The 27,752-nt window shown below is 36.6% G+C and overlaps 1 protein-coding gene across 2 annotated transcripts in view; it reads left to right on the top strand.

Moving 5' to 3' along the window:
- The window catches only part of nos1apa (nitric oxide synthase 1 (neuronal) adaptor protein a), a 115,020-nt gene that overhangs the window by 80,226 nt on the left and 7,042 nt on the right, over positions 1-27,752 (top strand). The window contains exons 8-10 of one of the 2 annotated variants that reach the window (XM_051896547.1): positions 3,275-3,436; positions 13,521-13,686; positions 15,842-15,991. In XM_051896547.1, coding sequence (XP_051752507.1) covers positions 3,275-3,436; positions 13,521-13,686; positions 15,842-15,991 — 478 coding nt within the window. Of the gene's footprint in view, positions 1-3,274; positions 3,437-13,520; positions 13,687-15,841; positions 27,491-27,752 lie in introns of those variants that run through there. The other variant, XM_051896548.1, reaches the window with a different exon arrangement.

Here is a 27,752-nt window from a genome sequence, read left to right as displayed (position 1 = left end):
GTCTGACTGTTGACATGCTGAGTATATCAAGAAAGACATTCTGTGAAAGTATGAAAGAAGCAGGATCTTTTATTTAATCATTTCTGTTGCTTGTTTTGTCTAATGTCTCAAGAATCATTGACAGCCCTTTTAGCGTCTCACATCAGGGATCTGTTTCTGCAGCGTTTGTTGAGCTGCGAAGTAGGATTTTAAGTGTGTAAAATATATTCATCAATAAATCATTCATTAAAAATGTGCTAATTCATTAAGAAAATATTCATTAAGCCCATCCAAACTTCTTCCTGCAGTCACAGTTTTTCAGATACTTGTAGTGTGCTCAGTCCAGACATTCTGTTCATAACAAATGATTTCATACATGATTTATACTCTATGATATGATGACTTCAAACTTGCACAGCACAAAAGTAGCAAATATTTTATCAGCAGAGTCATGCTTATCTTCAATTTTTCAGTTTACATCAGAAGATGAGCAGTAATATCATTCACAGAACATTTCCCCCAGGCGCACTATGCAGATTTTTCAAGCTATGAATTCAGTGGATGTCACCGGTCTCTCCGGCTGAGGTAGATTCACTGTGAGAGCAGGTGTTGTTTACAACGTGCCATTCTGCAGCACTGCCCAAATAAACAGCTGTCAGTAGACAAACACAGAAGGAAATCCTCATGCAGCCGACCTGAATAATATTTGAGAAATGAAAAATATGAGAAGCTGAGGTGAACATGTTTTCCAATATACTGCTCGCAATCTTGTTTGACATCAAGTTAATCTTAAGTAAAAATCCCTTTACTGGATTGTTTTCTGAGAATATAAAGTAAAGGAGTCATTTTAATTTGCCATTGATCAAGAACTGTTTAAAGGTGAAGTGTGTAATTTCTCTGTCACTAGAGCCAGCAAAAGGAAATAAAAGGCCTTGTCACCAATAATTTCATACAATTTGTATTTTAGAAAAAACTTGTGCCATTCTCAATGACTAGTTAAAGGGGTCATATAATGACACTTTTACAAGATGTAAAATAAGTCTCTGATGTCCCCAGAGTGTGTATGTGAAGTTTTAGCTCAAAATACCCCACAGATCATTTTTTCACAGATCATCACAGCAAAAACGCTCCTTTTTTGTGTGTCCCTTTAAATGCAAATGAGCTGCTGCTCCCAAGAAGAGGGCGGGGTTTCAAGAGCTCATGTTAGCAGCGCCAATTAACTCACGCAAACTCACTTAAAATGTCAGAAACTGCTCAGTCTTTTATGTTCAAACCGGAGTCGGACAATGATGGAGAGACTCAAGAATAAGTGACAACATGTAGAATGCAACAGGACGTTTCTGAATGGTTAGTTGATGAATTTATGTAGCTGATGTGGAGTTAACTATCTTAAAGTCATTGATTAGCATGATAATATAAATTGCTTGTTTGGGAACTGTTGTAAGATGCTGCATGAAGATAGTTTAGTTTAATTACAGTTATAACTTGTCATGTTGTTATCTTGCTTTTATGACATGCTATCGCGTTTGTGTTACATACTGTATTGCAATAACATGGCCTCACCATCTTTGTTGCGTGTTCTCGGGGGCATGGTTTATGTAAATTTTAGGGTTAGTGATGTCCCCAACCTGGGAAGAAGCAACCCGGCTGTAGTCCCTACCAGCCGTTTGTTGTAGTACTTAAACACACAGTTCTTTAAAAGAAAATATATTATATATAAATATATGCATTTAGTCATGTTATTTATTTATTTTTTATGTTTTATTGTTACTTAGAAATAATTAATGCTTTTGTTTAGTCAGTTATTGAATTTCCTATAGTTTTATACACTACTGTTAAAAAATTTTAACAAATTAATACTTTTCTTCAGCAAGGATACATTTAACTGTTCATAAGTAACTGTAAAGGCTTTTACATTATTGCAAAAAAAATAAAAAATAAAATCTACTTCAGCATATTAGAATGATTTCTGAAGGATCATGTGACACTGAAGACTGGAGTAATGACTGATGAAAATTCAGCTTTGCCATCATAGGAATAAATTGCATTGTAAGATATATTCATATAGAAATCAGTTGTTTTTTTATTTGTAATAATCTTTTACAATATTTCTGTTTTACTGTATTTTTGATCAAATAAATGCAGCCTTGGTAAGCATAAGAGACTTTCAAAAACATTAAAATACCTTTCCAACACAAAACTTTTGAATAGTAGTGTATATTTAACAAATAGCTTAACAAACTGTTTCTAATGACACCAAAAAATTTTTTAGTTTTAGTAGGTTCTAAATTTGCTCACATATTTGGAATTAACAGAATAAACACCCCATACTTTCCTTTTTGACCTGCCCTGTCTTCCATTGTTTGGACAAACAGTAGTCCTGCCTGGCTTTGTTGTCGGACTACTCCAAAAGCAGTGTTGTGAAGCATGACAGAATCAGCTTATGGACAGCAGTCTTGTCATTGTCCCTGCAAATTAAACTGGGATAGTAGAGCATATTTAACTTTGAAGAAAAACGTGACACTTGAAATGCATGCTTTAGGGTCTCCATACCAGTTGTACATCTAATAGATGCTCAAGTTTGATTTTTCAAATGACTGAGCTCTAGTTTGGTGCGTCTAGCCCCTCGTTTAGTGATTCAGCACCAGGCAATGCCAGAATATTTCAAAGGGCTCTTTGCAGCACATCAATCTCAGCCAAAATCAGTCTTATATCTGGCCGCTGCTGCTGAAGCTTTCATTCTCAATCCCTCATTCTGTACGTGGGAGGTCAATATCTGACAGCTGGCATTACCATATTTTCATCCCGGTCAGGGTATAAATAAGTTGGCCGTGTAGGGTAAAACTAACAATTCGTCACGGTTGACTGCCTTCCATCCCTCTGAGTTTGTTTGCACAGCTACTCAGACTGCAAGCGCTACTGTAATTAATATCTGAGCCTCAGCAGGCAAAGAGACATCTTAGACCTCAGAGCTGGTCAGAGCAGAGCATTGTTTTCTAATAGCAAGCTTGCAGTTGTTTTAAAGTTAGCACTGGCATGAAGCGCAGGAGCTGAAATGGAGCTTGTCGTACACTAATGACCTCTAAACCAGCTTGTATTATTTTGCTCATTGTTAAAGACCTTTGCCAATTCTCTATTGTCTGTTTTTAATGCCTTTTCTACTTTTTATGCTTATTTCATGTTGTTCCTTATTCTCAGACAAAGCTTTTTTTTTTTTTTTTTTTTTACTCTTAGTGGTGAACATGTGGATTAATTACTGATCTCGACAAAACAACTGTTCTCTCTTTTTCTCCAGCCCTCTGAGGAGTCCAACATCCTGCTGGCTTCCCCCAAGCTGCTGCTTCCTTCAAGCAGTCAGCTCCCAGCCAGCACTCCCCTGTCGGTGCACCACCAGCTCCAGCTGCTCCAGCAGCAGCTCACCCAGCAGCAGCAGCAGACACAGGTGGCCGTAGCCCAGGTAAGATGGAGTCACTGCACTTTAAATGGACAATTTATAGACTTGTAGAAGTAGTGGGATTTAGTGTGCTATAGCATTAGTGTAAACATGAGAGCCATTGTGGTTATTGTTGTGTACATTTTTCACAAAGTATCAGACATGTTTACACATTACCGTGTGTAAATACACATTATATACACATGAATGCACATTACCGTTCAAAAGTTTGGGGTTGGACACACGCCTCGAGAGCAGCTTTTATTACGCCGCAGTCGCCGCTTCTGCTTCTTCCAGTCAAGCGTATGTGAAGTAACGCAGCATTGTTTATCATATTAGATACATTTGTGTGTTGAAAGCTGTTATAGTGCTATTCTGCGTTCACTCCACGGCTACTATGAGACACTTGTTGCACACTGCAGTAAGCTAGATCAATATTAGGCATGGTAAAACATGGTACTCGCTGTAAATCAAGAAAACGAGATTTAAACAATTAAAACAATAAATAAGACTTACTGTGTTGAGCTATATAACATGATTAGTTTTCTGTCAATTAATGTATCCATCCAAACAGTTGCTCACCTGTCTTATAAAACACATAATATACTAAAGCATCTTCAGTGTTTCCATGGTTTCTACAAAATAAAACCGAAAACTGAGGGTAACACGTGTATGATAGGCGACACATGGACACAGTCCGTGTCCTGGTTAAAATTGCTTATTTCTCTGGATTTAAACATTCTTGGAAACATTTGGGATAATGAAAATACACAAGTCAACAAAATATATAACATTGTTCTAGTGGTTTTTGGATATTTTAATCCAAAAATCCTACATATTGTGCCTTTAACTTGCTTTCTGAGGCAAATGCCTGCTGTTTGGGAACGCAGTCGTGTAAGACAGTTCTGGGAGGTAATTATACTGAACCACTTTGAAGACTTTGCTCAGGCTTTTCAGAACGACCAAAAACAGCAGAGGCTGTGCAAAGATATCAGTCCACTGGTTGGTCCAGTTATGCTGTCGCGTCACAAAGTCACATGACTTTTTTTAAACGCATCAATGAATTTATTCGGTTTCCATCGTAGTTTATGGGCCTGTTTTCTAATTGGATAAAAAAATTTATCCGACTCAATTGAGCGCATAATTTTTTTATGTGCATTTTTAAAAAATTATGTGCATCTTGGCATTTCCATCCAATGCGATATCCCAAAATGCACATAAAAATAGGTGGATGGAAACACAGCTATTAATCCAGTCTTCAATGTAACGTGATCCTTCAGAAATCATTCTAATTGTGTTGATTTAGTGCTCAAGAAACATTTATTATTATTATTATTATTATTATTATTATTATCAATGCTGAAAACAGTTGTGCAGCTTAATATATTGGTGTCAACCATGATACTTTTTTCAGGATTATTTGATTAATAGAAATTTCAAAAGAATTTATTTAAAAATAGAAATCTTTTGTAACAAATGTTTTAACTGTCTATTTTCATTAGTGCATCCTTGCTGAATAAAAGTATTAATTTCTTTAAAAAAAAAAAAATCTTACCACAAAGTGTTGAACGGTAGAGTTTACAGAAATATATTTATTTATATATTTAATGTATTAATTTGGGGGGTGTTTGTTTAGAGGTTAAAAAGCACAGCTAGCTCATCTCATTTGCCAATATAATTACATGTATTGTTCTTTTGAGGACTGTTTTATTAATTCGCATTGTGCATTATGCAAATTTTTTTTATTATGGGTCAGGTGAGTCCAAATGTTTTGTTTGCTCAAACAGATAAATACAATACAAACAACAGCTGTTCTGCAGGAATTTGATTCAGTTCCTCCAGTTATTTATGAGCAGAAAAATAGGGTAAAATGTTCCTACACTGATGATTTTGATATTTTTGACCTCAACTGGTTCTTTTTTTTTAAATAATTGAGCTGTTTTATCAGACAGTTTGTTTGATGTATTCTTGAAGTGTGAAATGATTTAATGGCAGTCAATTGTGGCGTGAAATGTATGCGTTCACTCAACTTTTTAGACCGTTAATCTGTGAAGAATGTCTATTTCTTGTCTAAGTAGCACTTTAAAAAAAAAAACAAAAAAAAAAAAAACTGTTACCTCTAATGTAAACCACAACATTAGAACTGATTGTGGATGGCTTGGAGTGCACAAAAAACCTGCAGTCTTGTGTGTTTTAAGCGTTTTCATTCTCTCCAGCACTAGACTGGTTTATTTATTCAGCCTTTGAGAGCCTGCGGTTTGCTTGTTTAGCCACAGTTCTACACCAAGTGTTTGGCAAGAGGAGAAAGCAGTTGTTTTTCATAAGCATAATGCTCAGCCAGAGTGTTTTTATGTTTTTTTTGTTTTGTTTTTTTTTTGCATGGAAGACACTTCACTCATCACAGGTCTGAGAACAGGCTCACAGGGGGTGGAATTTTGTTCCACGCTCTTTTGACCCACATCTTTGTTGAATGAGCATGGCTGTGTTGCTTTGAGGTGTAGGGTAGTCATGGATGTCCGTCCTGTAAGAACTCTGATAAGCAAAGCCATCCACTGCAAAGCAGACCCTGATTTGCAACACAACACGCTCAAAGAGAAACAGGCTGTGGCTTTGCTTTGGCTTCTGTGATGTCCTCAGTCACTGAAGAAGAAGAGACACTTTGAAGCGTGCTATCAAAGAGGCACACGTAAGTCAATCGTCGCTTATTAATTTATTTCTCCATTTGTTTTGCAGTGGCCCTCATCCTTAGGGAAAATGATCGGCAGATGAAACGATATTTGCTTTTCTGAAGTCACGATTAGTGGTAGTGGTGGAACGGGTTATTGCGGAGGAAGGTGTTTGTGTGTTTTGTGTTTCTTTTAATCATATTCTGGTAGAATATTCTCCTTGAGACAGTTCAGTACAGATAAAATGAGTCAAAAACATTTGGCTACTGCCATGTCCAGAAAACGATGCCTACGTCAGATCTCCAGAACATCAGATTTACATGTCTGTACATTTCAGATACTTTATGAGATCAATTCAGGCTAAATGTATTTTGAATCTGAGTGATTGAGTTCTAATTGTGCATGCAGAGTTAAATGTGATTTCTCTCAATTGGAAGCCTTATTATGGTTGCTGGAGTGTTTTTTTTTCTGTGTAGAAAAATAAGATATATGTGGGTTTATGGAGAGTTTATGCACATCCAAGTCCAACAAAACTGCGGAAAAAAAATGGGCTCTGCATGCTCTTTGTATTGTAGCACTGCTTTATTTCCACTGCCCTCTTGCAGCTTTCAATGAGCTGTCTAAGGAAAAATCAGCACTGAAATATTTGATGTAATTACTTGGTGCAGTTTGAGGGCAGCAACAATGGAATAAATAGTCATATTAACCTTGTAATGACTGCAGTGCAGTGGAATAAAAAAGATTACCTTTGTGTTTTGAAATTACTATGGTCATGAAAGTCTCCACTTTAAATATGTGATTAAATGGATTGTTAGAACATGAATCGCACAAGTTACCTTTATTTTAGAACTCTCTAGGTTATGTTGATGAAAGTGAAATTTGGTGTCATTCTAGTGTTATTAAATTTGTCTTGAAAACATGAAAAAAGGTTTAGAAAATAGTGTTAAGTAGCATATCCATATATAGCATGCAAACCTTTAAGTCTCCTTGCCTATGAACTTGGAAATAAACTTGGTTTTGGTTGTTTTAGTTTTTTGTTTGTTTGTTTAGTTTAGTTTTGTTTGTTTTTTAGTTTAGTTCAGTTTGGTTTGGTTTAGTTTGTTTTCGTTTGTTTTAGTTTAGTGTGGTGTGGTTTAGCTGAGTTTAGTTTTTGGTTTGGTTTGGTTTTGGTTTGGTTTAGTTTGTTTTCGTTTGTTTTAGTTTAGTGTGGTGTGGTTTAGCTGAGTTTAGTTTTTGGTTTGGTTTGGTTTTGGTTTGGTTTAGTTTGTTTTCGTTTGTTTTAGTTTAGTTTGGTGTGGTTTAGCTGAGTTTAGTTTTTGGTTTAGTTTGGTTTAGTTAGGGCTGCACGATAATGGTTAAACTGATACTCACTATTATTTTGCTCAGAATTATAATCACGATTATTCTATCAAAAAGGGTAATGTAGTTATGGCCATTTTGCACGTTCTTTACCAACCTCCACTTCACCCAAAAAGCCTGTAGGTGGTACACCGACTTCATTTAACCAACTATGATAACTTCGTTAGATGGTAAATCAATACAAAACACATGGTTTTGGTGAACGCTTTGTAATCTGTATTCACATTAGATTTTTAAAGCAACACAATTCGTTTGCAAATGAGACAAACCACAGATTCAGATTGCCCTGCAAATTCGTTAAGCAAAGAACGATGCTCTTTGATATAAAAAAAAAATAAAAAATGTCTGATTAACTGATTAACATTATGAAAACTGGTAAAACCTTTAGGATCTTTAAAAGATAAAACAGCGAAACTCCTAATATTATTTCCAATAATTCCAAACTATGTTCATTTTCCCGATTGAATTGTCACATAGGTTGCAAAAGTGCATTCTGCAAACAGTAAGGTGGAGGTCCATGTTGCGTTTGTTGGAATTCATCGCTGAAGGTTTGATCATGGCAGATTTAGTCACACAAATAGTATGAGTGGCTTGTGAAGAAACAAAGACTGGCTGTATGATACTTTCATTGAAGCAGAATTTCTCTGTGGAGATCGCTAAACTCCAGCGCACGTTTGTTTTCAGATCATCAGCGCTTCTTCCTCATTTAGAGGGAGCGCGTGCATATAGTTGCCAGATTGCACAGATTAAGTAAAACACCGGGAAGACAGTATATCTTTTTAAGGGAAAAGCTCTATTTGGGGGATTTAAGCTCTTTGCATCTGGCAACCACAAGCATATCCCAAAGAAAAAACACATTTTCAGGATAAATAATGAGCGGGCCAATATCGTGACAATTATTTGTAATCAGTCGAGAGACTTTTTTTTTGTTTGTTTAGTTTGTTGTTGTGTGGTTTAGCTGAGTTTAGTTTTTGGTTTAGTTTGGTTTAGTTTTGTTTTGTTTTGTTTTGTTTGGTGTGGTTTAGCTGAGTTTAGTTTTTGGTTTAGTTTAGGTTTTGGTTTAGGTTTAGATTTTGTTTTGTTTTTTTTTGTTTTAGTTTTTAGTTTGGTGTGTGGCCTGTACCATGAAGCCGAATTAGTAAGTTTCAGATTAGTTTGTGCCAATCCTGGGTTTTAGGTACCATGAAAGTGACTTGACTTTTAGTGGTATTCTTTGCCATAGTAACTTACGCTCCACGGCTAACCTGCTCTGGGGCAGGTTTTGTTCTGGGTAAGAGATCTCAAAATGAAATTGGACCAATCAGATGTAAGCAAAGTGACACTGACACATCCATCGCAATATAGTCACTCCCCCAGTTTCTCTTCCTCCAAATTAAAGGTCACTATATAGTAAAACAAATATTTAACGATGAAATTGTCTGGCTTTAATGATAATTAGAATTGTTTTATTCTTATTTTTATGATTTATATTATTATTATACAATCTATATTATTATTAATCCAATTACACACAAGCAATTTTAGTTTAACGGTTATTATTAACCATTTAGTTTAAATGAATATTGATATGCCATAGTGTGTGTGTGTGTGTGTGTGTGTGTGTGTGTGTATCTATATATATATCTATATATCTCATATAAATAAGTTGTAGAATCAATAGATAACTTTAAAAATGACTACATGTGACCTTACATGTTTGAGTCTCTATCGCTATATATTATCAACTATATAAACTAACTTCTCAAGTTTCATTTACACTGATAGAGCAAGATAATTTTTTTTTATTTGTCCTCTTTCATGGACAAGTATTTTCTTTAGTGTAAATGCGTTTAAATTCTTAATTTTCTTCAATCTCTTAACCTTCAGCAAAAGAGTTTTGAATCGCGCTTGGCTCTCTCATGAGAAGTGAATCACAGTTTCTCTCTGTTGCAAGGCATGTGATTGGCTGTTCACCACTGATGTCACACATTCATGTGCATGCGCTCCACAAGCTGACAGAGAAAGCTGACGATTAGCATCATGGTACCAACAAAGCCTGATTAGAGTGGTTTGGTTTTGTCAACTTGAAACTAATCCTATAACCCTGAGTTTGTTCAACTACCATCATGGTACAAGCCCATGGTGTGGTTTAGCTGAGTTTATTTTTGGTTTAGTTTAGTTTAGTTTAGTTTAGTTTGTTCTGGTTTTTGGTTTTGGTTTTTGGTTTAGTTTGGTGTGGTGTGGTTTAGCGGAGTATAGTGTTTGGTTTAGTTTGGTTTGGTTTAGTTTGGTTTTCATTTAACTGTTCATTTAGTTTTTAAAAATTGTTTTCAAAGGTACTTTTTTAAAGTCAAATTTGGGGTTTAAAAAGTAACTAAAACTTGTCATTTAAGAACAATTAGGTTTGTTTCAACCCATTTTGAAATACTATACCATGATAATGCAGTATCATGATAATAACTTGAGCAGTTATCAGGATATGAACAGTTGATACCAGCACATTGCTAATTGGACTTCACCTTAGACTTTAGACCTGACTGGAGTTTCTGCTTTCATAATGTCACAGGCTGTTTGAAAACTGAAACATCCCTGGTTAAATTGTTGAAATTCATGTCCTTGATGTTGAAAGAGGCTCAAATTGCTGCATTTACTCTTCGTAAACCTCTGCTTTTTTTACCACAGCACTGTAGCTAATATTTGTCTTACTATACGCTAAAGTTAATGCCAGCAATAATCATCAATCTGTAAGGAACCCTGCATCGGCCCAAAAACGGAATCCGACGGCCCGGGCGAAGGTTAACGCGTGTATGCCTTTTCAGCGCATCTGTGAAGTTCACTTAATTTCACTCGTTTAATCTGACTCCAATTTTAAATGATTATTATTCTCAGGTTTTGTTCCCAATTGGAAATTAATCATTTGTTATGTATTAATTTTGATTTTTGATTATTCTGGGTATCTCATAATTTCAATTATTCGTTCATTATGGTCTCATCATCGCTTAGAGAAATTCACATCGGCCGACTGCGTTCTCACGGACATAAATTCGCCAGTTTATGATCTAGTCAGAGGATGCAGAGTTAACTAATGCATTTGAGTCGAACCGCCACATGCTTGTTCATACAAAAATACAGTTTTCTTAGTCACGATACTGCAACTTGCTAATTCAATAACAGACAAACTCAAAAAGTCCCATGATGTGCCAATATGCTCCTTTCATGGGGCTCTCTGGCTTGGCCTGTCCTGACGCAGATTTACGGAAATGACGGACTCCATAATCTACTGGTCATAATGATTTCAGAAGAATCCAGAGTAAATCAAATATAACATTTTATTTGTCAAGTAAAAATGTATCATGTCAATTTCATAGTTGGACAATTAGAAGCCAATTCAGAAATAATAAATGCATAACATCAACTGAAATGCACATGCACACAGTGGTGGATTAGTGTTTGAAGACACTTGTCCACCACTGTGTGGGGGCTTCTGGCTACAGAAAATCCCCCCTGACTGCTTTGCACTTTACCTTATATACCAAGACCAGAACAAAAGGATTGTAAATTTTTATTACACCAACACCTGTTTTGGGGGGAGAGGAGTGGGTTTTCACAAGTGACACCACCCAAAAGGAGGACAGAATTCTCCTTAGTTTTTAATCTTCTTCATAATACCAGTGACTGCTGTGAAATTGAGACCATTTTACCAATCGCACTGAGACATTTAAAATGATACCGAACATGAAAGGAATAAACAATAGATACACCAGATACATTATACTTCTTGGAGAACTTTCAGTGACTTGAGTCAGGGGGAAAGGAAGGAGGGTGTGTGTGTTTTGGGGGGAGGGCTATTGCCTCCTGTAGATGTGTGAGGGCAAGGCATTGTCCTATGCTATTTCTTTGAGATCTTCTCTCCAGATAAGCTTTATTGCTTTATTGCAGGGTGCTTGATCTCAGTTTTTGTCTTAGCAGGAAAATCAAGTCTTACAAATCGTTCCCTTCATACAGTCAGAGATATTACTGTTCTCACTATTTTCATTTTCCAGACGTAATTGCACAGTGAACTTTTAATTGCTTAATTAGTAGACTTGAAAATGAAACGAAGAATAACTGATTGCAACGGCAATACATTGACGTTAAACAGTTCTTCATTGCTGATTTTGTTGTTTACGTTTTTAAAGACAATAATGAAATACTGAAGAAGAAATACTGCTTTTTTTATGCCATTAAGGAAAATGATGATCATGAAAACATTTCAACTTCAAGATTTACCCCGACTTGCCTTAGCTGATGAATGTGCCCCACTCAGAGTGAGATATAAAACTATGACAGTATGAAATATGAGGCTTGTGTACATTTACATCCTATATCCTTTGAAAACAACATCTTTTGTCATGGTAGGCAGCTCTTTTCCCAAAGACAATCACTCTTTGTCAGAAAACACACACACACCCATACATACAAGCATGTACACTCAAGAACTGATGGCAAACAGCTCAACCTGAACTAAGCTTTCAGTCTACATTTACAGTATGGTAATTTTTCCCCTTAATTTTTTGCGGTACTCCCTGCTGGCCTGATCTTGACGGCTCATTGGCTTTGTCTGGAGAGTGTATTGTTCTTAAGGGCATGCGGCACGAGCCGGCACGCTGATTAAGCTGGGTCATAAATCACCCAGGACCCCTCAGAGGGTGGCCGCTGTGGCTTTAGGAGCAAACAGACACTTAGACGGTGCTCAAGACAAGCCACTGGCGGAAATGGATTCGCCCATCTATCGCTGCAGAATCTTAGGACTTATGAAGGACACTGAAGTGCATCATAATCACTTTGGATATCTTTATAGCTGGCATCGTTTGACATTAGCAGGACATACCCAGCAGTATTTCATAACAAAACTGCCTTATGTGTCTATTTCTGGTACTTATGGAAATGGAGGACTGTTTGTTAGACTATTACAGATCATTTATTTATCTAGGTTGATTTAAGTTAATTATTAATTACTTGACCAAACAGCTGTGAAAAGTGAATACTGAGGGTATTTAGTGAAACAAACAGACATAATTTGTAATTTATTTATGCGAAATGTTTTTATGTAGCAGAAAAATATGATTCTGATTTAATTATAAATTAGATAACTGGATAGATTAACTGGATAATTAATCTCATGAATCTAAATTTATTATGTTATTCCCAGTAAACACCGTATTTTAATCTGGACTGAAATATCGAAATAGTCATAGTTTATTTATTATTGTATAGAGGACTAAATGTGAAAACACCCAGAGAATGAAGCTGGTATTAGATTCTAACCTCCCATATATGGTATCAACATTAAAGTGGATGTTATAAGAGATTTGAGATTTAACAGGCATTTGTCCTTCTGCTGTTGCTCTTCAGCTGTATTTTAAGAGTAATGATGAATTAATCTGGTGTCAGGAATGTAAAAACAGCTAAAAGGTCTTTCATGATTTGGTTAAAGAAGCATTTTGAATGAAAGTGCTCTTTAATTTGCATGAATAGCAGCTACCCACACAGTAAATAAGATGACCTTTATAGTAACACTTCACAAAGATTATCATCATTTTTTCATGTTCAGTGTAAATGCATTCAAAATATATTAAATAGAAATGCATAACAACATGCATGAAATGATGCATTTAGATACAGAGCTTTTAGAGATGTTTGACCTTAAATATATAAATCATTTCAAGTAGGACTTTGAAAAATGATACAGTTGTTTTTGTTTCTTTGAGCTATTGAAGCCCAGGCAGACATATTCTTCCAAAGTTAAATCAAGGCTAATTCTGAAATTATTTATGAAATAATGGCTTAAAAGTTTAATCAAATGAAAAGCTAAAACTTTTCCTTCTTTTATTTTTTAAAGTATAGCTTTAAATTTGAATAATGCTTTTAAGTTGGAGATTTACTGAAGTTGAAAAGTGGGGAGAGTTTGTGTCTTTTGTTCCTAGCAAAGACAACTCTAGGAAATACAGCTAATTAACTGCTGGATGTCTCTGTGTTGTTTGTTTGCTAATACGTTCTAGTGTCTGCTTATCTATCTATTGGGTGTAGTGAAGCATGCATACTATCACTTGTGTGTTCCTCAGGTTCATCTGCTGAAGGATCAGCTCTCCGCAGAAGCTGCGGCAAGGATTGAGGCCCAGGCTCGAGTTCACCAGCTACTGTTGCAGAATAAGGACCTACTGCAGCATATTTCTCTACTGGTCAAACAGGTTCAGGAGCTGGAGCTCAAGCTGGCTGGACATGGCTCTAGTGAGTATGATTTCCTGTGTTCAGCAGTTGCTAGAGAGTAACTTTATAAACTTGTGTTTTGTGACACAAATTAATTGTGTTTTATTTAATGTCCATAAAAATAATGAAAGAATAAGCACAGAGAGTCTGTTTCATCTGTTTAAACCCTCAAGCCTTTGTGCAAAACAGTAAAAGAAATTTCATAGTTTTTATGAAGACGTAAATTATATGTAAATTATAAATAATTATTTATTTTAGATGCGTTTTAATTTAGTCTATATATTTAAAATTATATATTAAATAATTGTCATGTCTACAGACCTATTTATTTATTTATGCAAAAATTATTATTATTATTATTTTAATGCTTCAATATTAATCATTATTATTATTATTATCATTATTATTATTATTATTATTATTATTATTATTTTAAAGAGGACAAAAACACCCAGTGAAATGAGGCTGGTGTTCGCTTGTAACCTTGACTTCAGAGCAGTATATGGTGTCATCATTATAGAAGATGTGAGAAGAGATTTGACAGTCGTTTACAATCGTCTCTTACAGAGTGACTCAAGTGTGACAGTTGGGACAGTCAAGGATGGGAGCTCTTTATCATGCAAACTAATGTGAAAGACGGCACATCTCGAGGTGCTGCTGGTCTATATAAGATTGTCCTCAAACAAACTGCTTTAAAGTAAGCTTGAAATGAACCCATGTGGAGTGCGCATCCATGATGGGAGAAAACTTAAAAGACAAAGTGAAATTATATGTGATGGAGAGAGAGAGGAGGGGAACAGATGGGAGGGTCTGAGTGAAAAGACGTAGTGTGCTGCTGAAACGCATCAGATATATTCAGAGAGGGTAAGTGAGGATGTGTTGCAAGGGTAAGAGCACTGTTATTAACCTGCTGGAGCAGAAGAAAACGTGAGAAAAAAGTGGGGCAGAAGTGACATTATAAAACATTATGCAGATGACATCCACAAAGAGGAAAGAATGAAAAGACTGAACACCAGTTTTGGGGAACATTCTTTGAAATAGTAGTTTGAAAAGGTACAAGCAACTCTGAAGTAGTTAATTAAAATTTTTAAGCCTAAGAATGCCATATTGATTAGTTATCTAGTTGCCAGCAACTTACTGTCGACTGCATTTAAGCCCATTCTGTTGGAATCTAAGAAAGAACATGTCTGATGTAAACACTCCAAAACCAACCTGTTTATACAGGGATTCCTTAAGAATGATTGGTCAACTAGACAGGGTTCAGGCAGCCCACTGACTAGTCAGTTTGGGGTTGGTAAGATTTTTTTTTTTTTAATGTTTTTTAAAACAATTTCGGTAACAATTTATTTTACAGTGTCATTGTTACACGTTTCATGTAGTTACTGTGGTAATAACTAGAAATTATGCATAATTACATGCAATTAACCCTAAACCAAACCCTCATCCTAACCCTAGACCTATAGTAAGTACATGCAGTTAATTATTATTACTCAGTACTTAAATGTATAATTACACTGTAATACTGACACCTTAAAGTAAAGTGTAAACGCAATTTCTTATGTTCACCAAAGCTGCATTTATTTGATCAAAAATACATTAAAAGCTGAAATATTGTTAAATATTATTAAAATAACTCTATTTGAATCTATTTGAATATTTTTAAAAATGTAATTTATTCCTGTGATGGCAAAGCTGAATTTTCAGCAGTCATTACTTCAGTCTTCAGTGTCACATGATCCTTCTGAAATCATTCTTATTTGCTGCTCAAGTAACATCTTATCACAGTTGAAAACAGTTGATGTTACATTAAAAATATTTTTTTTTGTGCTAACTGGGATCATTTTTCAGGATTCTTTGATGAATAGAAAGTTCAAAAGTACAGTACTCATTTAGGTTTTTTTTTTTTTTGTAACAATGTAAATTTTCACTGTCACTGAACAATTTAATGTATACTTGCTGAATAAAATATTAAATTCTTACTGCCCCCAAACTTTTGAAGAGTAGCATTTTACTTATTTATGAATTTATTGTATTTTCCCATCTTTTTTCTTTATACTTTTCAGTTTGCTTTAAAGTTACTTTGAAGCATTAGTTTAAAATTCATGTAAGCCGCTCTCAGACCCTTAAAACGAGTCAAGTGTGAAAATGCCCTCATTCTCTTCCTCTCTCTCAACAGTGGGATCTCAAGACAGTCTCCTTGAAATCACTTTCCGTGCTAACGTGCCCCCAGTCCTATGCGACCCCACCACCCCAAGACCAGAGGACGCCATCCTTCCTCAACTGAACGATGGGACACCGCTCTCCCTGCCGCTGGGCAGTCCAATAGGTAGGGACCAGTGCTTGATCAAGTTTGAGTGTTTCCGCTTTCTCCCTGGACCACCCCAACAGGATGAGAGCCCTGACACGCCATCCCAAGGCGTCTCGCCCTCATCACGAGATGAGATTTTGAGTAGCCTCGAGCTGCTAAAGTTCCGCGAGTCGGGAATCGCTTCCGAGTACGAGTCAAACACAGATGAGAGTGATGAAAGCTGGGGACAGCAGGACGAGAGCACCCTGCGTCTGCTCAATGTGCTTAACAAACACGGCCCCTCTGACTGCTTGGAGGACGAAATTGCTGTTTAATGTGATTTTGTGCACATGGCTTAGAAAAACACTGCTTGATGTTCTGCTTAAACGGTTCAAGTCAATGAATGTCAAAATTGTCAAACCATCTACTGCTGTTTGTACTGCTGATGATTCTGGGAGACCAAGGTGACTTCAACCATTTGGTGGCTGTTTTGTTTGTTACCTTTTATGTAATATATTGAAGAGCAAACAGTCCCAAAGCATAGTAAATGCTGTTGTCTTCATTTTGAAGTTTAGGGACACACATCAGATGTCAGATTCTTGTATCTCTAATGGAACGTTCACACAGTCAGCGATTTGTGACACTTCAGTGTTGTTGGTGTACTGTGCAACTGACCATCACAAGTGGGATATACAGTAAGATTCACTCTAATTTGAATTAATTTAGGAATCTGTTTTCTTGACACTAAAAGTTGACATTCTTTGTATAAATTGGAGCAGTGCATAATGCATAATATGAATAAGATGGATCGTTGTTGACATGTTTTTTTAGTAACACTTCACAAGTTCAGTTAGTTAATTCATTAGGTATTATGAACTAACAACTAATGCTTTTCATTATTTTCAGCAATATTAATTTGCATTTGACATTTCAACATTAATGTCATGAATTTAATTAAAGTGCCCCTATTATGCCATTTTTAAGGTTCCTAATATTGTTTTGGGAGTCTCCTACAACAGGTTTACATGCATGCAAGGTCAAAAAACACTTTCATTTTCTAATAATATACATTTAATATCAATGTATATTACTCTAAACTCTAAACCTCTCATTTCCATCAGTCTACACTGCTCTGATTGGTCAGATGGCCCAGTCTGTTGTGATTGGTCTACTGTGTACAGTGCATGTCGGAAATGAAATGCCCATTGCCATAACTGAATTACAGCTCTGGAGGCTTATCATTTCCAAAGACTATAGATATAGAAAGACCGTTCACTCCTATTAGTTATGAATGGGAGAAACTGTAACGCGCAATATGGCGGAATACGTCTAGCCTTCTAAGTAAAAGAGCCAATCGCTGATTGATAAAGTCATTGCATCACTGCAGCTGCCGTTAGAAGTTCCGGTTCCCATAGAAACCTGAGACTCATGATTAGGACTGCACATTGGCTAGTCTAGCCTGAAAAATAAGCTTTTTTAATACTACTTGAGAACAACATTTATGGGACAGTTCATGTCAGATTTTGTTGCTGATTTGAAATATGTTATTTAATTGTGAGTTCGCCAAGCAGTTTTTAAGATTTCAGGATTCCCGCATTCAAATAGATAGGACTTGGTCTTGGATGCCTGAAATAGCTGCCCGGAGGCGTTGCAAATATGGCCCCTTTGTCAGTTCTCAAGAGAATGTGTACAATGTATGGACAGAAAAGATGGCATCGATTTACTTATCAATTCGAGCCTGAGTCCGACAATAAAACTCTGATCGTAAGCACGACTGAAGCAGGACGTTTCTCAGTGTTAGTGGTATGTTATAAGACATTAATCGACATATTTTTAGACAATAGTGGGCCCACAGCTGATTAGCAGAACCACAACGTGACCTACAGCTGCAGTGTACACAACATAACAGAAAACTATGTATTTTGAACAATCGAAATGTAAACATCAATTATTAACCATACTTACAGGTTGTGATTCAGAGGAGCAAGCTGGTCCAAATAAACTGGGTACTGAAACATCTTTCAAGAGCAAGTGTTTAGCGAATCCCGCGTTGAACTACCCAAGATTTGAGAAGCAGTCATCAGTAAAATGACGGGAGCACAACAAAAGATTGGGATTGTACTGCTGTGGTATCGTTGAAAAAATCTATTTTAACCACTGATTCTTAGCAGCCTCATCATTCAGAAGTGAAAATAAAACAAATTTACTTTCACAGCATAGAACACAGCATCTTCTTGACATGATGTTGACCACACAAAAAAGCTGCAGCGTTTGAGGATGGGTCAAGTTGTTTGCGGGCGGACAATGTAGAACTTAGGCAGGCAATAGGCAAATGTGTTACCCGGTGACATGTACCCATCACGGAAGTGGGATTAGAATTCCTGACGACTCGTTTAGGCTGTTCAGAGCAAAATCCCTTTAAGACAAGTCATTTCACTCGGCGGCCATCTTTGAAACACCTCTCGGGCATGCAAGTGTAGCTCCTATCTCTTTGAATGAAATCTGACAACAACTGTCCATCAATTTTGTTTCTGAACGCTTGAATCATGACAAAAAAAGGCATTTTTTTCAGGCTGGATCAAGCTAATGCTAATGCAGTCCTAACTGCGCGTCTCTATAGGAAGTGCGCATCTGACTGTTTCTATAGGAACCGGAGCTTCTAACGGCCGCTGCAGTGACGCAATGACTTTACCAATCGGCGATTGGCTATTCGAAAAAGCATAATTGGGGCACTTTAACAATGAATAAAATATATTATTTTTTAAGAACAATATTTGAATGGTTTATATAAAAATTAACAAGTTTAACATTATTCTAAAGTCTTAACATTTTATATCTATGGCAAGTGACAAATCTAGAGAAGATGAATATAGAAAAGTTAAATCTCTCACAGAAGGTGGATCATGTCAAACATTTTCACTCCTATTGGTAGATGCCACAAAACATTGATACTCATTTGCATAAAGTTATAAACTTTGTTGCATCCCTGAAACACCCACCTTCCATTGCCACCAGTGGCTGTGTCATTGTGAATCGCTGTACGTGTGTTGACGTTCCTTTTAGAGTCCGCGAAGCAATTGCTGGTTATTCCCAAATAAGTAATTGTTTTCAACTACAAGAGATACAGTACATCTATATGAAATTAAATTTAGAACAAATTTTATACATCAGCCTGTGATATTCTCTATATCTATAACATCAGTTGTACAGTTGCAGGTTTGTTTCTGGGCAGTATTAGGCATGTATGCACTGATATGCTCAGCCACTTAGATCACCTTTCATCAGAAGTGCTCAGAAAAAAGACAATTACCCAGCAACATCTGTTTTAGCATGCACGACAGAACAGACTCTTAATTGAATGACTGTGGACTGAGGACGCTAAGCTAATTATACCCTAAGGGTAACGAGGCGTCTAAACCGGTCAGATCTTTACCAACAAGAACCCCAATTAATGTGTCAGAATTTTCACAACCCACGTCTTTTGTTCATTATTTTCATACTCAGAAGAGCTCATTGTGTCTGACTGCCTCACGTATGAATTTTTGTACACCATTTGCTTTCTTGCATTCAGTTTCTTCTGTGCTTCTAAAAAGTGATATTTCAATGTCTTACCTGTACCTCTCTGATAAACTACTCGCTTCTTTAACCTCTGTTTCTATTTTCTTGTTTTTCCCTCTCCCTCTCTCCATTTCTCTCTGTGTGCCCAGTGTCATTTAGAGCTAGACAAGTGCACACAATTAGCTTGGTAATAATAGGGTGGTAAGCAAGTCTTCCCACACATACAGGACATTGAAAGCATTTCTGTTGTTGGTTTAGTCTTAAATGTCTGTATTTTCCTTCATTTATGCACTATGCAATATATTTTTTCTTTATACAAAACAAAAGTTATTTACCATCTTTAAATCTCCTCTAGGCTTTTAACAAAATCTTCCCACAGTTTCTTCGCTGCATCTCTAATGAGGGATTCATGACCAGTCGTGTTGTCTCGCAGCAGGTCTGGAGGCCAAGACCCAGCTGTGAGCTGTGGTCTAAATCTGAACACAAGAAGACTGGTGTTTTTTTTATCTGATTTCTCCTCCTTCAAGGACACAGTACATTTGTATTAGTGGTGTTTGCTTAAGGCGCCAGCATCACTGTTACTGTTATGCACAAGTTAGGGATTTGAGCAAGTCAAAATAAGTATTATTAATGCATAAATCATCCCACATAGTTTTTGTTACAGGGCATGATTGATAACTCAAATCATGCAGCTTTTTGAGGAGAAGTGTGCTGTTACTTTTCTCACCAGTCGGATGATTTTTGCAAGGTGAACGATAAAATTAGTGAAGAAATCCCATAGAATTACATTGAAGTCATGTCTATAGTTCATAATATCAATGCTCGTTTCCGGTCACTTGGAGTGGGCACACAGTGACAAAGCCGATTGTAGTCTGATTAATGTCTATAGATGCTGGATGAAGCTGATCTATCTACAATACATTTTAATTTTCTAGGTATAACTTTGCAAAAACCAAACTGTCAGACTAAAGCTTTTTTACATTACCTTTTTTTGAAAAATGTAATGTAAAAATTTTTGAATTCACCCTATTTTCTAAATGCATGTTATTGAGCTTGTGAACAAATCATCCATGCGTATGTTTCTTTTTTCGGAGTGCCTATTTTCACTAAGTGCAAACAGAGTCCCTTGTTGGCAACCGCTATTTACACTAGCTCCACCCACCAATGTCTGGTTGGGCCCCTAAAAAACGCACAAAATTTAACATCTTCAGTGGCACAGCAGTAGCGTGTAAGGCTCGCAGGTCTGACTTTTACCATGATCGACGTGGGTTCGAATCTGCCTTTTGCCGAGCTCGCTCTTCTCCATTTTCCCATCACATATCACATCAGAAAGGCATTTATTTTCAATAAAAATGAAAATAATGTGGAAATAAACTGCCTAACGAGTGTTTGATAGTATTAAAAGTATTTATTGGGTAGGGTTAGGGAAAGGTGTAAGGGAGGGTTTTTATTTTCCCAATAAGGCAGCATCCATTTAATAATTTTAATAAATTTAATCATTTACACTCTATGATATTAGTGGTGTAAATAGCATCTATCGCTATTTGCACTTAGTGTAAATAGCATCTATTTCTATTTGCAAATAGCCGCTGCCTTTTCTTTTTCTTTTTTTCGGAATTTAATCAAAATATCATAACTCGATTTTCTGACTCCTTTTTGGTGACATATGCCATACTTCTCCAATCATTTAGTCACCCCCCCCCCCCCCTTTTTTTTTTTTTTTTTAATTAAAACAATCGACTGCAGCCCTGTCCAAAATGGCACACTGCAATGTGCAATTGCGATCTTGTGGACTTACAATGGCTGCCGCGTACGTGTCTGCTAAGTCCAAAAGACCGTAAGGTGTCCTATTTGTCCCTGTTTCAGAAGGGTGCTCGAGCGCCCTCTTTGCGGTCGATATGCGCCCTTGATTCACACTTTTCCAGAGTCTGCACTGAAGCGAGCTCCACAGCAGATTTCTACCTGACAGTCAAAGCGCCATTACGTCACAAAAGTGGGCTCAGAGGAAGATCGCTAGGGCTTAGGGTGCCATTTGGGACAGGGCCTGCAAGTGCACATTCAGCTGATCTTCCTCCATTTAATCAACAACCTATTAATAGAACCGATTGTTAATTCCCGCCCTATATTTTTTTTGATAGTCTGTTCACTCAAATGTATGTCACAATATGAAAAACGGTCTGATGCTGCTTCAGTTTCATTTAGTTTCATTCAGCACATTTACATGCACACCGATACGTTTATAATTCCCAAAAATCAGCCTCTTGAAATAACCTGTTGTCCTGATTTACATGTAAACCAATAGCCCTACAACGCAAGTAAACTGCGTTTACAAGATTTATTAATAAATCAGGTTATTTCCTGATAGTGGGCTCAAAACATGATCATTCGTGTATCTGACTCAAGAGTATTTCATATGCTATGTCGGTTGTGATGTTAAATAAAGCATTAAAATATTCCAACATGTCAGCAGGAAATGTATGCACTCATATATTATACTCTCATGCAGCATTTTGACTAAACACTTCAGCTACATGAGATGAGAGCACATTTTCATCATTTTTTGAGTCAAGAGTCTGAATTTGCGATAAATATTTCCTCGAAAGACTCACGCTGTCTTGATGTGCTTAAATCTGCTGTAAGGATGCTTTTCTGTCATATATCACACATGCGCACTTCAATAAGCCGGCAGAACGCAGCTAAATGTGTTTACATGCCGGGAGAAATCAGGGTAAGGTGCAAAAATCTAGCTGTGTCAATCAGTTGTTAATGGCTTAAGCCATTTATGGCCTTACTCTGATAAAGGAAAACAAGTTAACGTGTTTACATGACCAAATGCATTGTCGACTTATTAAGCATAATTGGGTTAAGAACGTGTATGTAAACGTGTTCACTGTGACTTTAAAGTTTGTGTGAGCGCATTTATAGAACCTTAGTGTTGGGCTCTTTTGATTGGAAAAATAATTTGCTTAGATCTGCCCACAAAGCCCTAGCAACTCCATAGAAATGCTGTGGAAAGCATTTAAAACACAAACAATTTGGCATTACGTTTTTACACGAGCATACTCTACTAAAAAAAAGTCTTTTATTTGATACTGGTGCCTGAGGAAACATTGCTAATTATTTAATATTAATTATTTTTGCCATTGATCTTGTCCTTGAATCCTAGACAGTTAGTTTTTGAGAAAAGAAAAAAAAAAAGTCAATGATTATTCCACACAAAACAGCCTTTAGTGTCACGAATAAGCCATCACTTGTCCCTCCTGTGGGTTTTCAAAGTATATGACTCATTTCAAAGCTGTTAAAAATGAGCTCTGTCATTTTTAACAGCTTTGTAGTGCCACTGCATGACTGTGTAACTGTTCATTCAATGTCAGAGTCATTGTCAGTGAATGTTCAGTGACTTGCATTAAGTTGAATTACTGGATCAAGGTGTTCTTTAGCTTTTAAAAATGGTTATACAAATTGGCATCACTTTAGCAGCCACCTCTAAGTGTACACTTTAGGTTAAATGTGAATATTACAGTTGATTGACTTTCCTAGTTAAGTTGAGGTTCAGTCGTTCTGCGATTCCAAGAATCGCTGGCACACAAATCGAACCACTTCAGATGCCATATGCAAGCACAGCTGCTTCAAGAAATAGAAATAACCACTAAAATGTGTGGAGCTGAGTGCAGAGAACACCATCTGAATCGCTGTGTAATTTAACGGATGCTCTGGAGCGTCGCTGTCTCATCTTTGCACGCTCAGGGAAACGAGCGGCTGTTGGATTGATCCTTCTCCCTGCGGCGTAATTGAAATTGCATAACAATATCACATCTCATTTTAGTACAGCTGCCGCTTCTGAGAGAAGCTGTTGAAAACTCGGGGGCCTCTGAATTAGGCGCTCAAGCCCGGGCCAACCTGCTCACTTTGTAGAGGAGGCTTTTGAGAACATTCTTTCTCCTGAAGTTTGTAAGGTACTTTAGTTTAAAGTGTTCAGCTCCATCTATTGTAGAGACCGTGAACTCTGATTCTATTTCCTTTCAGGATTGCAAAATTAGACATTAAGACCTACAAGGATACTCAAGGAGATGTGAAATGTGAAGTCCGGGGCCTATTTTGATTGTCGTAGCACTTGACTGGAAAAAATCCTTTGTGTTATAAATTGAACTCCAATACAGTTCAGTTGATTTGAACTAATTTATGTCCCAAAAGAGTGACACACCATGAAATTAAAACTGCCCTTTAAAATAAAAAAAAAACAATTAATTAGCTATTTTTCACAGAATGCACTGTTACGCACCTTTAGTCCAATCTGGTTCCAATGATTTATTCAAAGACGCATGAGCGTCGATCAAGTGGATAAGCTGTCATTATCTCGTGTCACAGTCTACTTGCTCCAAATCCCTCATTTCATCTGTGATAAACTTGCAGATAGTTGCATTGCATTCATGTTTCTGCTTGACATTGATGTGGCAGAGTCTTTGATTAATTATTGATCTGAGATTTGAAGTTGAAAGAAAATGGGGGCATTGTCTTCCATTATGTTCAGTGTTACTTTTTTTTTTTTTCTCTCCAGCAGCATAACATTGCCATAATATCATCCTCACATCTATATTTTATGTGTTTAGCGCTGTTTTTGGTCTCACCTTAATTTTAACACTGTCCTGACATAGTTTGAGATTTATCGTCTTTCAAAAATCCATTTTTTGCCAATTCATTTTTTAAAGTGCTGGTGTAGCTTCCAGCTCCCTACTTAACATACAAATAGCTATTGACCAGGAGGGTTTCCATGCCATTTATGGTTTTTGGTGGGGCTGCTTTTGTTGCTCTTTTGAGGTTTTATTAATTTATTTCCTTTCTACCCTTATATGCTCTATAGTATATCTACAGTACCAAGGAGACTAGTCAGCCAGCAGTGCTGTTCAACAGAGATAAAGGTAATGGATAGTCCTAACAGTGCAGTTTACTTGTAGAGTTCTCTGCCCTTTTTATTAAGGAGTCCTGAGATTGATGCTTTTATTCTGGACCGCTGGGCCATTATAGTGCTCCACTTCGTTTGTGTTAATGATGGAGTTGATAACAGGGAGTCAGATGGTTTAAATGCTTTCAGACCCTCTCATCATGTGTTATCCAGGGCTAACTTGTTTTTCCCCATCCCCCTGCCCTTGTGTTTAAAGATTCATGTTAGAAAGGGGGTTCAAATGAAATATTGATGTTTGACCCATCTTCTGCTGACCTGAACATCTGCTAGGTCAACCAAGTTGGAGATAATGGGTTAAAATGCTTTATTTATTCAATGTTATTCCCCAAGTGTTGAAGCTGGTAGTGTTTTGGCTGGGGTCTAAATATATTTGCTCTTTGCTCATCAGTTCATTTTTTATTTTTTACTAAATGATGTAGTTCATTATAAAATCTGGTCAATTTTCGGTTTCATTATTTTTGTATGTTTCATAAATTCAGGGGTCTTGATCATCAGGGTTCCCCCGGTAATGGAAAACCTTGAAATATGTCTTCAGGCCTGTAGAAGTCATGGAAATTAAAAATTAAACAAATAATAAATTAATAATAAATAAAATTAATAATGCACAGATGAAATATATTCTGCAAATTTAGAAAGTACAATTCTAATAAAAAATGTATTGTATTATATCATGATAGATAGATAGATAGATAGATAGATAGATAGATAGATAATTTCCTTTAAAAAAAGATATCAGTAAATATATTAAATATAGGATATGTCTTTTCCAAGACTTTAAAAATATTATAAACTAAAATATATAATCTGGTAAAAACATTACAATTAAAATTCTTAAAATTCTTAGTCCCCCTGTAGTCAATAATTTAATCCCTACTCATCTTTGATCACCAAAATTACATAATTAAAAGTTTTTTCCTGTGAAAAAAAATTCTTCATGCCTTAAAATAGCTTGAATGTGACTCTATACCCTTGTCTCATTTAGTATACGCGGATCTATGAATATGCTAATTAGCCCCACCTCCACTCGCTCACACAAGCTCAGAGATCCACTTGGTCAACTTACCGAGGTAAACGCTGCACAATGGTATCGCTTTTTACAATGTTGGACACATAACGGTAATTAATATGATTAGCCTTTTGCTTGTTATCAAACAGCTAATAATGTGTTGCTAATGTTACACAAACCATGTTCCCGTTCGCGACAACTGTCTTCTAAAAATCAGTATACTTAGAAACGCTTTGAACACCTTAGAACGTCAGTGGAGAAAGGCATATAGTTCATCGTAATATACATCATATACATAATTCACTCGCTATATTGCTTAATGTACCCGATTTTTCATATCAACAGGAAAATATACCGGGATAACCTTCTCTTGAGACTCTCCTGCTTCAGATCAGTCATAGTTAATGATATGCTAAAGCCCGCCGGCACGCTGACATGATTGGTTACAAGGTACTTTGTAATGTCAGAAACACCAGCGATTTCAAAACACATTTTTGAAACTGAGTTTAGACAGTCACTGCAAGTTTAAAGAGAAAATACTTGGCAATGTTGTTGACTTATGAATTAAAATTAAAGCATATTTAAAAACACCACATAGACATATAAACCACATTTAAAAATTTGATTTTCACCACAAGGGGTCTTTAAAATCCTTATGCACTAAACTTGAACGACTGGATATATCATAGAAATTCATTGGTCAAAAAGAGTGGGAACCCTGTACCATGCAGTGTGTGCATGTGTGGGCTGGACACCCTTTGGTCCAGAGGTTTCCTGCTGGGACACATCAGGAGCTCATAAACCAGCCCAGAATAGCAGCGTGTCAGACACCCTCCTAGCATTTGCTGCTGTGGTGGAGCTTCACTGAGGTATTTTAAACTGCTGCCGCGAGCTACATGATAATGCCCAGCCCTGTGGAGAAGGATCAAAACCGATGATCACTGCTTCACGCTCTAATTTGAAAGCTGATGATTTGCTATACATCTTTCTCTCATTCTCACTCAAAATCTAGTCTCACAGACTCATACTTGTGATTTACATCATCATAAAGTCTTATTTTGCACTTATTCTGGCCAAGAACTACCCACTTAGGACTTAGACTGTCTGACTAACATGTAACCAACCAACCACAGATTGCTTTTTAGAAATAGATAAGTCTGAACTGGATGATACCAGATGATATGGCACTTTTTAAACATGATTTTGATTCTCTAAAGTTGCTTTTCAATCAGACAGTCTAATTGAAGCTTTCGATTTTCATGTGTTTTCCAGTTTTGTGTGCAATATGCTTCAGACAGTCAGTGAAGAAACTGTGGGCAGTCTGTAGGCCGCCTGAGGCTGATACTGCACAAACATAGTAGAACTAGTCTGGGTATTGTAACATTACCAGATGAAATAACATGTCAGCCATTGAAGTGGATAGTAAATGATCTCTTTCAGATGTTAGATGGCTTCATACCTCAGATCAATATGTGCAATGATACACTCATATGAAACCACAAACAAGTGGCTACTTTTCTCCTGCTCATTTCTCTCCAGAGCTCATTATAGCAGCATGTTGTGCTTGTTTAAGCCTCATAGTAAAATTAATAGATTACGTTTTGAGGATAAATCCTGTGAATTACTTAAACTGGTCTTGTTACCCAGTGGTGTGCCTGGAAAAGAAAGGCAGACCCATCACAAATGGCAAGTTGTGTTTTTTTGTTTTGTTTTTTTTGTTGTTGTCAATTTTTTTTCCCCTGATTACCATGACAACAACATGCTGTTTTTGGCACACAAACTTCCCTCATTCATCTGTTTGCCTTGCCTGCAGAGCCAAGACACTGTCAGCATCAAAATAACTTCCCTTTGTCAAATATTTGTGAAGAAAAGCCTCTCTAGTCTCGTTTGTGGCCCCGTGTTTGTCGTCAACGAGAGACCGTCACAAGCTAATGAGAATTCTTACTCCTCCATGAGCAAGTGTTGAAACTGTTTGAGTTTAACAAGCTGGAAATAACTATGCCACATCAAATGCCATCAAGAGTTTTTTGAAATCACATTTTATTAGAGCCAGCCTAATATACAGCTTTTATTGTAAACAGCTTTGAATGGGCTAAATTGAAGCTGAGTTTGAATTGGAACACCAAGTCAGGGCTGCTTTTGTTGGCAAATTGCTGTTTCTATCTTTCTATCTTTCTTTCTTTATCATTGTCGGTCTCCCTCTCTTCAGTCACCTTTTAAAAGGTAAAAGTTAATTTTTTTTAATATTGTGATGTAAAAGTTTGTTTTTTTTA

Source organism: Ctenopharyngodon idella, chromosome 6, assembly GCF_019924925.1.
Source record: "Ctenopharyngodon idella isolate HZGC_01 chromosome 6, HZGC01, whole genome shotgun sequence".
NCBI lineage: Eukaryota > Metazoa > Chordata > Actinopteri > Cypriniformes > Xenocyprididae > Ctenopharyngodon > Ctenopharyngodon idella.
The sequence above is the reverse complement of the archived record's forward strand: the minus strand, read 5'-3'. Positions and strand labels throughout refer to the sequence as shown.